This window comes from Haliaeetus leucocephalus, unplaced genomic scaffold (genome assembly GCF_000737465.1).
Source record: "Haliaeetus leucocephalus isolate CR32 unplaced genomic scaffold, Haliaeetus_leucocephalus-4.0 Scaffold161, whole genome shotgun sequence".
Taxonomy (NCBI): domain Eukaryota; kingdom Metazoa; phylum Chordata; class Aves; order Accipitriformes; family Accipitridae; genus Haliaeetus; species Haliaeetus leucocephalus.
Window position 1 is genome coordinate 360,552 of NW_010972597.1, and position 13,375 is coordinate 373,926.

General features: G+C 42.0%; 1 protein-coding gene across 3 annotated transcripts in view; it reads right to left on the reverse strand.

Moving 5' to 3' along the window:
• LRP5 (low density lipoprotein receptor-related protein 5) overlaps positions 1-13,375 on the reverse strand; it is a 163,910-nt gene that overhangs the window by 35,324 nt on the left and 115,211 nt on the right. For all 3 annotated transcript variants that reach the window (XM_010562534.1, XM_010562537.1, XM_010562535.1), the window contains 2 exons: positions 3,160-3,376; positions 1,313-1,602 (listed from right to left, as the gene is read on the reverse strand). In XM_010562534.1, coding sequence (XP_010560836.1) covers positions 1,313-1,602; positions 3,160-3,376 — 507 coding nt within the window. The remainder of the gene's footprint in view (positions 1-1,312; positions 1,603-3,159; positions 3,377-13,375) is intronic.

Genomic DNA, 13,375 nt, shown 5'->3' on the forward strand with positions numbered 1-13,375 from the left:
AGGTATAACCCACATCTCAGAAGAAGTATAATCCCTTTTTGAAAATGAGTCCTCACACAACCAGAGGCAGGAGGATATCAGGGAAGTGGTGGTCAGCAAAGGAAAGGGAGATGGCTATGGGCTCTGAAGTTACACTACCTGCTGCTAAGCTGCAGGAGTTGGGGAATGACAGGGGGAATGAAAACCCAGACATGCCAAAACATACACTGATACATATGTGAAAATACAGTATGCTGGATAATTCAGCAGGCCACAAACAAGTAAAATGTTTTCTAGTTCTGCATAGAATGAGATGGATCTATGCACTGATGCAGCTGAAGTAATGTATTTTCCACTACAGATGGTTAAGACGACCGTAGCTCCAGCTCTCCACATGCTTGCGTGAGATTTATTTAGTAACTGTGTCTGCAGTACACTAATTTATTACATTCTCACTGTTCCTGAAGGAAAGGTATCCACACCACAAGCAGCACTGTTAACGCTGAAGCACAACCCTCATTAGTCTTCACAGAGAGAGTATGGAAACTGCACGTGCCCTGCAGTCACTAAAAGTGAGCTTTTCCCTATTATGACTTAGGCACATTGGCAAGGAAACTTTAATTGCTCTTGGAAAACCTATTAAGAGGCTAAACAGAGGAATTCAGTTCCAATGAAGTGAACCTGTCATTTTTCACCATTACTTAATTCACTTCAAAAAGCAAAGTAACACTGATGAACAGCACAACTCTCACTTTAGCATGCACCTGGATGTGAACCAAACACATCACAGGAAATGTCAAACTTCTGGGGAACACATTGAGATAGAACTGGGCGCAGGCAGGGGCTTAACAGTGTGGAGGGGACTGGACAAGTTCCCTGGCCTTTTCTGTGCCAAGCTGGAGCCACAGTCTAACAGCAACCAATCCAAAGTTCACTTGCCAAATGTTAATATTGAGTAAGATTGCCTTCCAAGTCAAAACTGGAAGAGGATAGAAAGCTTGGAGGGTTGCCAAGCTCAATGTTGAAATTACTGTGTGACATGAAAACAGCTTTTCTACAATAGATACATATATGGATGCAACACATGCAGCATCCAAGACTTAGGCATTCGGTATGAGCAGACACCACTTTGGATTTTTATTTGATGCAGAAGATGCCTATCACCCAACTGTGCATTCAACAATGCAACTGTCTTCATCTCCAAGAGTCTCCTTGGATGCAATTCAATGACACCATTAGCAACTGCAGGACGCATCATGTAACAGAGACCTTTGTTAGATCAAAGTAACTACTCTGTGGCTTTATATTCAGGGAATTCACACATCAGTAATACCTTCAAACTAACATCAGTCCAATAGATTCTGTTATCAGAGACATCAAAATCCAGAGCAGATGCTTCCTTGACTCCAGTAAGAGGAATAGCAACATCATTATTATTGGTTTCAAGGGAAATCCTATGAATTGCTGCTCTGCTTGTGAAAACTAAGAAGGCTTCAGGAATGATACAAGTCTTCATGTCACTCAGCAGCTCAAGGCCAATCGGACAGGCACACCTTGTCTCCTGGGGTGTAAAGAAACACAGATGGCTGCAACCTCCGTTGTTCTCTGCACATGAATTAGTTCCTTAAAAACAAAACAAAACAAAACAGATATTGGTGCGTTGTGGATATAGGGGGGAAGGAGGAGGGGGCAAGGCTGAGCGGAAACGTAGTGTAATTATAATTTTTCAAAATAAGTTAGCACTATGGGTTGTCAACAGGGAATTCTAAAAAAAAACATTCAAAACTGTTTCTTTCCCTCTACCCAAGGATTAGGAAGTTGGTCCTATCCCTCCTATAGTACAAATAACAGCTACAAAATATGTCTTTCTAGTTTTCCCAAAGATTAAATTCCTTCACTTAAGGCAGGTAATTACATACATGTTCTGCTTGGTTATTTTTGGCCAAGTATACCATCTTTGTATCTCTTTGAAACCACCAGTTTTACAAATGTTCAATGATACAAAATGGTGAGAAGAGCTGGATAACTGCAGTTCTTTTCCAGCTGTTTAATTTAAACCTGAGAAGATTCAATAGCAGAAGCAGCTCCAACAAGATCATCACAATCTCACACTTATTTTTTCATGTGAATGACCATGGCCAGATGGGGAGGGAATGTGGAGGGGGAAGTAAGGACCAAAAGATAAATGAGTTCCTTTCTCCATCTGCTGGAACCAAGGATTTAGGTATTTAAAGACTGTAACCACAAAAAAAATCTCCAACATCAGTCTCAACCAGGTTTCTTTTAATTTTCCCTTTTTAGAACTTACATATTTCAGACTGATGCCATAACTTGCAGCTTGAGGACTTGAATATCTTCCAAGTAAAGCTTCCTGAAAGGCTGGAAATCCATGTACTGGCAGGGTGTAATTTGACAACTTACTTTATATGATTCTGTTGCAACTATGCTCAGTAATTTTAATAGCTGACCAACAAATCCGTTTACTGGTATGCCCAGACTCCAAAGTCCCAGGTAGTAGACACATCTGTGGTGAACACGCACCTCTCATGAGTTGCTACTGAAGCCAGGAGGTCCTGTGACATACTCCTCTGCAGAATGCTAGCAGAGGACCTAAAACACTGGCTGCACCTTTCAGCAGATGCAGTGTAAGAGCACGAAGCTCCAGCTGCTGAATCCATGCTATGGGCAAGATTTAATTGTTAAGATTTAGCTAAGATTTAGGTGTTAAAGTTAAGTGCCACATGCCTTGAGGCAATGTTGTAATGGCCTCTAACTCTGCCTGTACCACCCAACACAGTAAAAAGCATTCTGCTACCTGAACATCACTGGGACTTTGTACTGGAAGAAAAGAACAACAGAAAATGGAGCAATTCTGTGACTGCCAGAAGTAATGATTCCTGTAGATTGGAGGCAGGAATAAAATTCTCCTCACAAAAAATTCAAAGAGTGTAGTGGAAGCTGTAGAAGATTTATATCAAATGTCACTAAAAACTGGAAGCCCATACTTCTTTTGCAACGCTATATTTTCACAACATTACAAACAATAGGTGCAGTTTTCCTTTAAAATGATTCAAACATGAGACCACAGTTATTCTCATTACAAGCAATCACCAGTTGCTTAATGAAAGCAAGCCCATCTAGAAACTACTATAGATCCATCCTATGATTGCTCATGCTTACCAAACACTTTGGTAACACTTGTTGCTTTAAGGCCCATTAAATCTGGCAGCTGATCAATAATGATGTCTCTGCTAGCCTTTATCTTGTGAACTCTTTCAATGCTTCGTCTCTGCCAGTCAGTCCAGTAGATGTAATCTCCCAGCAGCGTGAACCCAAATATATGTGGAAGCTTATCTTCTAGGAGGGTTTTCCTCATTGTTCCATCAATGTTTATGACCTATGGGATGCATGAGAAAAAAGGAAAAAATAATCTGCTTTAATGTGGGTACAACTAAAATGGCATTATCAATCATATTTTGACAAGTCCTCTATTTTTGCACAAGAACCCCCTGAAATTCACAGCATGCTTCTTTCAAAAAGAATGTACCTCTAGGTTTGTTGAAAGATAAATATATTGGAATGACAAGACTGAAAGTAGCTTATCTCACCCCTTCTCCACTGAAAACCCTAAGCAACATGAATTTAACTTGCATCAGTTCAAACCTGCAAAGACCACAGCAAAGGGAGTGGTTTTGGGGATGGGAGTGACGTTCAGGAGATTTTTGGTCTTCATTCATGTCTTCGTCTCACTACTGAACTCTCTCCCCAGAAACAAGGGATTGCTGGAGTGACATTCAGCACTCAATCATGGAGAACAGAGGCCATCAGAATTCTTTCAGGGCACAACAAGGCCATGTAGAATCTGCACTTTCTGGAATTTCAGTTTTTTACTATAAAAGAATTAAGTTTTTCTCACTCTTGTGTTAAGCAAGATCTTTAAGATGTAGAGTAAGTATTGACTTACATAAACTTGTATTCCTAAACCTGCAGAGAAAGCAGAATAGTACTGGAGATGGGATAAGCCCCACAGATATATATACACGCTATTGGTTTATTATTTCATAAGCAATTACTACAACGATCTCATGCTACCCCACTTTGCTTGGCCTAAGGAAAGAGATTCATATAGTCTGACCCTGATCAAGAATCACTGAGCAAGATAGGAAATTAAAATGTCCACATACAATTTCCCATACCACATGCCTAAAGTCACCCCCACCTACTACACAAACTGCAATAATCTTTTCAATCATCCAGACACCTCTTACCCATGGCAAAGAGTGTATATTTTTAAGACTCAGGCAAAATATTTATCTGACAAATCCCCAGATTATTCCCCATCCTACTTCTTGCAATTGGTAGCTGCAATATAACTGCAATATTTTTAAGGTGCTACTTGAAAATTTATACTGTAAGCAGCATCAAGTTCAGTATCATATTAAAACAAAAACAAAAGACCACAACTTAAGACAATTTATTTTTCAATGTGATTCAATCAAATCTCCATTTGTTGCTAGAAACGCTTCAAAGATGGACAACTGCTGTGCTTTAATTTAGGCTACTGTGGCCTGTGATAGGGGTTTTAAATAGTCTCCTCTTTACATTTGTTTATTCAGGCTCAAAATACTAAACCTGTACCTTGTAGGCGATTAAGCTGCCTTCACTGTACAATGCTTCTATTTTCTTGTGATTTAAAGACAGCTATGGTCATTTCAATATTGTATTCCCTGACTTTTAAATTGCTAAATGTTCAAGCAATATTTATTTCTTATTAAAGAATGTCTAAAACTTAAATGCAATGTAATATTAAACCATTAAGTGCCTAACAATATTGTGGGCAGTCAAAATCAACCATCGGGAGGAAATAGTTAGTGACCTAATATGCCATCTGGACACTCACAAGTCTATGGGACCAGATGGGATCCATCCAAGAATACTGAGGGAGCTGGCAGAGGAGCTTGCCAAGCCAATCTCCATCATTTATCAGCAATCCTGGTCAACAGGGGAGGTCCCAGATGACTGGAGGCTTGCCAATGTGATGCCCATTTACAAGAAGGGTCAGAGGGAGGATCCGGGGAACTACAGGCCCGTCAGCCTGACCTCAGTACCAGGAAAGATTATGGAGCAGTTCATCTTGAGTGCGCTCACATGGCATGTGCAGGACAAACAGGGGATCAGGCCCAGCCAGCACAGGTTCATGAAAGGCAGGTCCTGCTTGACCAACCCGCCTAGTGGATGAGGGAAAGGCTGTGGATGTTGCCTACCTGGACTTTAGTAAAGACTTTTGACACTGTCTCTCATGGCATACTCCTTGAGAAGCTGGCAGCTCATGGCTTCGACAAGTGTACTCTTCACTGGGTAAAAACCTGGCTGGATGGACGAGCCCAGAGGGTGGTGGTGAATGGGGTGAAATCCAGTTGGCAGTGGGTCACAATGGTGTTCCCCAGGGCTCAGTATTGGGGCCAGTTCTGTTTAATATCGTTAACAGTGAGGGGGGATCGAGTGCACCCTCAGTAAGTTTGCAGATGACACCAAGTTGGGAGAGAGGGTTGATCTGGTGGAGGGTAGGAAGGCTCTACAGAGGGATCTGGACAGGTTGGATCGATGGGCTGAGGCCAACTGTATGAGGTTCAACAAGGCCAAGTGCTGGGTCCTGCACTTGGGTCACAACAACCCCATGCAGCGCTACAGGTTTGGGGAAGAGTGGCTGCAAAGCTGCCCGGCAGAAAAAGACCTGGGGGGGCTGGTTGAACAGCCGGCTGAATACGAGCCAGCAGTGTGCCCGGGTGGTTAAGGCGGCCAACGGCATCCTGGCCTGTATCAGAAATAGTGTGGCCAGCAGGAGCAGGGAGGGGATTGTCCTCCTGTACTCGGCACTGGTGAGGCTGCACCTTGAGTACTGTGTTCAGTTTTGGGCCCCTCACTACAGGAAAGACATGGAGGTGCTGGAGCGTGTCCAGAGAAGGGCAACGGAGCTGGTGAGGGGCCTGGAGCACAAGTCTTATGAGGAGCGGCTGAGGGAACTGGGGTTGTTTAGCCTGGAGAAAAGGAGGCTGAGGGGAGACCTTATCACTCTCTACAACTACCTGAAAGGAGGTTGTAGTGAGGTGGGTGTCAGTCTCTTCTGTCAGGTGGATGGTGATAGGACAAGAGGAAATATTGCGCCAAGGGGAGGTTTAGATGGGATATTAGGAAAAATTTCTTTACTGAAAGGGTTATCAAGCATTGGAACAGGCTGCCCAGGGAAGTGCTTGAGTCACCATCCCTGGAGGTATTCAAAAAGCGCGTAGACAAGGCACTTCAGGACATGGTTTAGTAGGCATGGTTGATGGTTGGACTCAGTGATCTTGAAGGTCTTTTCCAACCTAAATTATTCAGTTTTACCACAATTTAATACAGATATAATAAAACAGTAAGTTGTAAGGCTCTGTCCATACATGGTAAGCAGCAGAAGCACCTACGATTTCTTTTTTTAAGATGACCAATGACAATCACCACAACTTACTAAATTAGCATGTGAATTTCAGTACGTTCATGCACACCCATGGGAGATATTCAAATAAATTAAAAAATGAAATCTCTACTTTGAAATCTTATAATACTTTACAAATTTGTGAAAACAACATGCATTATTACTGTGACACAGTTAATTTGGGCACAACATCTCCCCTTTAGAGAAACACAAATAAGATGTGGTCACCAATTTTACTACATGAATTTTACCTGAAAAAAAATCTTAAATCCTAGCACACTGAATTGGGTTTGTGTGGTAAGGTTTTGGTAGCAGGGGGGCTACAGGCGTGGCTTCTGTGAGAAGCTGCTGGAAGCTTCCCCTGTGTCCAACAGAGCCAATGCCAGCCAGCTCCAAGATGGATCCGCTGCTGGCCAAGGCTGAGCCCATCAGAGATAGTGGTAGTGCCTCTGGGAGAATGTATTTAAGAAGGGGAAAAAAGTCACTGCCTAACAAACTGAAGCTGGACAGAGGAGTGAGAACATGTGAGAGAAACAACCCTGTGGACACTAAGGTCAGTGAAGAAGGAGGGGGAGGAGATGCTCCAGGCGCTGGAGCAGAGATTCCCCTGCAGCCCATGGTGGGGAAGACCATGGTGAGGCAGGCTGTCCCACTGCAGCTCATGGAGGTCCACGGTGGAGCAGATATCCACCTGCAGCCCATGGAGGACCCCACGCCGGAGCAGGTGGGTGCCCAAAGGAGGCTGTGACCCTGTGGGAAGCCCGCGCTGGAGCAGGCTCCTGGCAGGACCGGTGGAGAGAGGAGCCCATGCTGGAGCAGTTCGTGAAGAACTGCAGCCTGTGGGAAGGACCCACGTTGAAGAAGTTCGCGAAGAACTGTCTCCTGTGGGAGGGACCCCACGCTGGAACAGGGCAAGAGTGAGGAGTCCTCCCCTTGAGGAGGAAGGAGCGGCAGAGACAATGTATGATGAACTGACCCCAACCCCCATTCCCCATCCCCCTGTGCCGCTGGAGGGGAGGAGGTGGAGAAAATCAGGAGTGAAGTTGAGCCGGGAAGAAGGGAGGGGTGGGGGGAAGGTGTTTCAAGATTTGGGTTTATTTCTTATTATCCTAGTCTGATTTGATTGGTAATAAATTAATTTTCCCCAAATTGAGTCTGTTTTGCCCATGATGGTAATCGGTGAGTGATCTCTCCGTGTCCTTATCTTGACCCACGAGCCTTTCATTATATTTTCTCTCTCCTGTCCAGCTGAGGAGGGGGAGTAATAGAGCAGCTTTGGTGCGCACCTGGCATCCAGCTAGGGTCAACTCACCACACACACGGGACACACACTACATCTTCCAGGCACCACCAGCCTAGCAGCAGAGATGCGCAGTCAACTACTGCATCCTATATTTACCTATGCTGTACACAAAAATCATCGCTATAACACAGTCTATCTTGCAACACTAGAGTGCAGATGTCTTAAACCACTGAGAAAAACAACTTCACAAGAACTTTAAGACTATCTAGTAGCTTATGTGAAATTGAACACATGCTACAAAGGTAAACTTCTGGATTCCTTCCATACAAAAAGCCTCCTGCTGGAGACAGTTAAAAATAACTGTCATTCCTGAAAACTAAGTTTCAGAGGAGTTTTGTGTCAGCCCATCAACCTCCGATTCTTTTACTACTTGATGAAGTACCAGAGACTGAAGATTAATGTCTTTTTATTTTGTTAAACTAAATAGAGTATACTGGGGAAAAAAAAAAAAAGACGACTGTATCTGTGGTTAAAAGCCAAATGGTTCTGCAATTATCTCATTACATCATGTCCAGACAAACCCCAAATGCTCACTTATTTAAAACAGTATCAATCCCACAGGCAGTACTGCAGGTTCAAAAGTTCATCATGCATACTCAGGTGCTGGAGCCAAACTGGTACCACACTAAGTAAACAAGACACCATTTCCTTTACAACAATGCATCAGCAGGATGGTGATCAAACTACCACATTTCCAACTACTTTTACAGACATGGACAGTAAAAGTATAATTCAAACACTAGAGCTGCTGACTAAAATACACCAGACAAAGATTGGATCCAAGGATGCAGAAACACACATTATTTAAATCCATGTGCACCTCTGGATGTTGCAGATGAACTTCATGAACCTCATGAAGTTCAAGAAGGCCAAGTGCAAGGTCCTGCACCTGGGTCTGGGCAATCCCAAGCACAAATACAGGCTGGGCAATGAGTGGATTGAGCAGCCCTGCCGAGAAGGACTTGGGGATACTGGTGGACAAAAAATTGGACATGAGCTGTCAAATGTGCACTTGCAGCTCAGAAAGCCAATCATGTCCTGGGCTGCATAAGAAGCAGTGTGGCTGGCAGTCAAGGGAAGCGATTCTCCCCCTCTACGCTGCTTTTGTGAGACCCTACCTACAGTACTGCATCCAGCTCTGGAGTTCCCAGTACAAGACAGACAGGGACCTGTTAGAGTGAGTCCAGAGAAGGGCCACAAAAATGATCTGAGGGCTGGAAGACTTCTGCTCTGAAGAAAGGCTGAAGAGTTGGGATTGTTCAGCCTGGAGAAGAGAAGGCTCTAGGAAGACCTTATTGCAGTATTCCTACATTATATGGCTGTTCAAGCATAGTGGGAATGGAGATCCAAAATGTGGAATCAGATAGCAATAAAATACTTAATGACTTATATTTTGGCTAAGTCGATGGAATAAATGTTTGCTCTCTGCCTCTGAAACATCCCTCCCCAGAATCCTGTGGGCAGAACACCTACGAATCCAAGCAGGCTTCCCTTGCATGCAGAAGGGCAGCTCTGACTTGGAGGATTTTTCTGTGCCATGGGCAATCAAGCCTTCTTAGTGGTAGCTAATTCATGGCAACAGGCAGGAAACACTAACTAACCATGAGACCATCTTCTAGTACCATCTAGGGCAAAGCCTGAACAGCGAGCTGTCGCATGCAGTTCAATACAGGTACATATACATGGTCTTTACTTCAAATTTTGCTGCCAACCATCTTCCCAGAGATCTACCTCTACTCTAGCATATTAACTGAAACCATGAGGATCCAAAATAAAACCCTACAAACAGGCCTCACAATATGGCCAAAAGCACAACTCCTTTCACTAAAAAGGCACAGCTAATAAAATACCGTATTAACTCATCATTTAATATCTGAAATGGTGTGTAGCCAGCCAACTGCAGCCAATGGGAAGCTGTTATGGTGCATTCTTTATCATTTAGCACAAAGAGATTAGCATAGGCTTTTTTCTACTCAGGGTTTTCATCCTCTTTCTATAACTGATAAATAGATCTCGACTTGGGTCAAAGGATAAATGCAACACTAAATCTGTTGTGCTTTCCATACGAAACACTGAAAGCTCCCCTTGAACAGAGGCACACACTAAAAGTCCCTGATTAGTCTTAAGACTTCAATGACAAATCTCCTAACAAGGCATCACTAAGCTCAGCTAAAATCTGTTGTGGGCAAAATGAAATCAACATCAAACACCTTAATGAACCGAATTACACAAAAACCATGATAAGGTGTGATTTTTTTTTTTTAGATGCTGCTACAGTGTATGCAAAATAATTTAACAAATATTTCCAAATATAACACTCAAAAGCTCTTGGCTCTTTGAAGAAGATTAAAGTAAAACAATGCAATTAAATTCTACACATCAGCATGATTCATATAGTCAAGTTATATTTCAGGTGCATCTGTGAAAAAACCAACTATTCAGCATACATATAGGATGTCTTTTGACAGAACAGCAAAGAGAACACTTTGCTCCTATATTTAATTCATTAAGATAAAACAAAATTTATTCAACTGCTACAGACAAAACTGTAGTCAAATGGAAACCAGTTCTTGGGCTGAGCTAAATCACTATGTGAGCAGTAAGCAGACATAGCAGGTTGGCAACAGTAAAATGACATGACTGCCATATTATTAGGAGACCCACGTGGTGGGCTTGTGGATCTATGACTCTTCTCTTGTGGATCTATTCCTCTTCAACTGTGGAAGAGGTGAGCTACACTTTCTTTTGCTGTGAGGGTGACTGAGAACTGAAACAGGCTGCCCAGGGAGGTTGTGGAGTCTCCATCCTTGGAGGTATTCAAAAACCATCTGGTCACAGTCTTGGGCTTCTGGCTGCAGATGGCCCTGTCTGAGCAGGGGCGTTGGACCAGATGACCTCCAGAGGTCCCTTCCAACCTCAACCAGCCTGTGATTCTATGAATGGCTTCTAACAATTCTCACCAGAAGACTCTAAAAAAGGCATCTTGAGTGAAAAATGTCAAGTCTTCTTTGGCTGGAGAAAGAAATTGTGAGACAAATCATGTGGATGGCAGTCAACAGGGAGAGAAAAAGACAAAGAAAAATGGAGAGAAGTAGAAAACTCGAGAGGGTAAAGAAGCCTGTCCCAAAAAGAGAAGAATGAAGCAGCTGTGAGCAGTCTGTACCACAGTCTATATTCAGCTGAGTATAAGCCATTCGTTAACATTTCCAACAGCTGAAACACAACCACCTTTCATCAGTGCTTTGGGATAAAAGTGAACTCCTGTTTTTTTTCTGGTCTGAAGGGCCTTGATGCCAGGCATGTATTGGCAGACACTGGCAAGCAGAAAAGAGAATAACATGAAAACAAACAGTACCAGAACCCATATATCAAAAAAGGGTGGGGGTGGGCAGACAACAGACATATCTGGCCATTTTCCACAAAAAAAGACTACATGAGTCTCTTAGCAATCTGTTACCTCAAACACTTGAGTAAGACTCAAGAATTTAGAAAACAGTTCCTCTTTGTTCTCAATAATTTCTGTCCACCTTGACGGTATTTAGGCTACCTGGTAAAAGCTGCCTCATAAATAAAATTCATCAGGTTTCTATTGTCATTATATTTCATAGATTAATCCTACATGTACTATTGTGGTTGTTCTTTCAGGTCATTCTCATTGCAGGTAAGTTTTGATGTTGATGTACATTTTCATTATTATTTTCTGAACTTTCACATTGCTTAGGTGTTGGTTGCCAATTGCAAACTATCAGCACCCACCTACCTTTAGAATAATCTATGAACCAAGACAGCAGGGAGAATGAATCTATACAACATCATGAGTGAAACACCCCTACTGAACTGTGGATAACAATTTGCCATTTGCAAATACACAGTGACACACCACCACTCTTTTCTTACATATTCTTCTCCTTTCTCTAAGAGACATTTCCTCATTTCTCACTGCAGAACATGTCATTTTAGCTTGTTGAGGATACAGCATGACAAGATACTTCTCTATGGCTACACACAAAGGTCATATTTTCATGCATAATACAAAAGCTACTATGAGATGCTGAGTAAAGAGAATTCCAAGGAGGATTATCAAATGTCAGTACTCTTTTTTGGCAACCTTCCCTCACAAGTACCTTTACAGCCTCCTACAGCTAAAGCATGGTAGTAATGACAAACCATCCCTGCTGCTAGGCTCTATCTTGCAGCTGTGGCAGTATGCTATGGCTGGTAGGGCAGCGATGCCTGTCCTAGAGACACGCAAAGTAGCTGGTGTGTAATACCAAATTAAAGCCATTGGTAAAAGAGCCCGCACTCAAACTTTTTCTGATAGTCTTACACACACACAAAAAAAATTCTCAACAATCTAGCAATGTCGGCTTCTTGACGGGATACTCGAAAACTGTTTGTTCTAAATGCAATGACTCCAGCACATTTTCTTTATCCATTTGTTCTGTTTCAAACAGATTAAAATCTACACTTACAGATTAATGTAAGAGAGTTAAGTAGTGACTTGTTAAAAAAAACCCAACCTAACCACCTACAAAGATGCCAAATGAACAGAGTGTAAATTTACATTATGAAAAATAGTAGTTTACAGTCATCTCCCATTTTCTCTGGGAATAATATAAACAAAATACATTCTTATTCTTGTGTTCATATTATCACTGTGTGAAGTGGTTATTTATCTGCAGTGTTGATCTGTTCGTATTTTTCCATATCAAATCACCACTACACCTGATTTTCTCCTAGGACTTAACAAAATCTTATTAGTTCCAGAGAGCATACTGCATTTTCAGACAGACTTTTGAAAACACGAGCACATCTAATAAGCTCTAACAGACAGTGATCAATGGATAAATTTCTTCTTGTTGGAAAGGTTGTGTTAACATGACTGTGATTTTGAACCTGCTTATATTTTATAAACCTCATCTAGGAGTAGCTAATGTTCTCCGTATGAGGTACACCAGCCTGGTATTTCCAGAACTTTGCTCTGCTTACAGAATATCAAAGGCTTAAGAGTGCAGCTGGTCAATTCTGCAACTTGTCTCAGAAGCAGAAACATGATGGTATGCTTCAGAACACCTTAACTAGGGAAAAAGTTAAACACAAACATTCTTAAAATAATTTATGGCAACTGGTGGCTAGACCCTAAAGTATAGAGGATCTACTGAATTAGTATTTCAGTTTTATTTTTAGGTAGAAGTTGCTTATTTAATACACTTTAGGGAAATTTTATCTTCTGTAAATACTTTCTCATTCTTAAGTGTTGACCACCATGAGTTAAGTTTAAAGGGGCATGTAACAACTCTGAAATTTAGCTAACATCCACTATGAAAACAATACACCTTTCCAACTTCTAGTTAACTAGCCTGGGACAGGTGAAGAAGAATTTTTACAATAATATTTTTAAAACAAACCTATCTTAATTTTTCTCACTTCTCTCCTGATTTCCCTTTTCTTCAAAGGGATTTGAAAAGTCCGGTGAGATCTTTACCCTCTCCTTTCCAAATCCAAACATCTTCCCAACTCTATAGACAGCTAGAAGTCTGTGAAAATAGCACATCATATAAATATTTAACATGTTGTACTCCTGCTGATGAAACTGGGACTGCAAGCACATTTATAAGCTA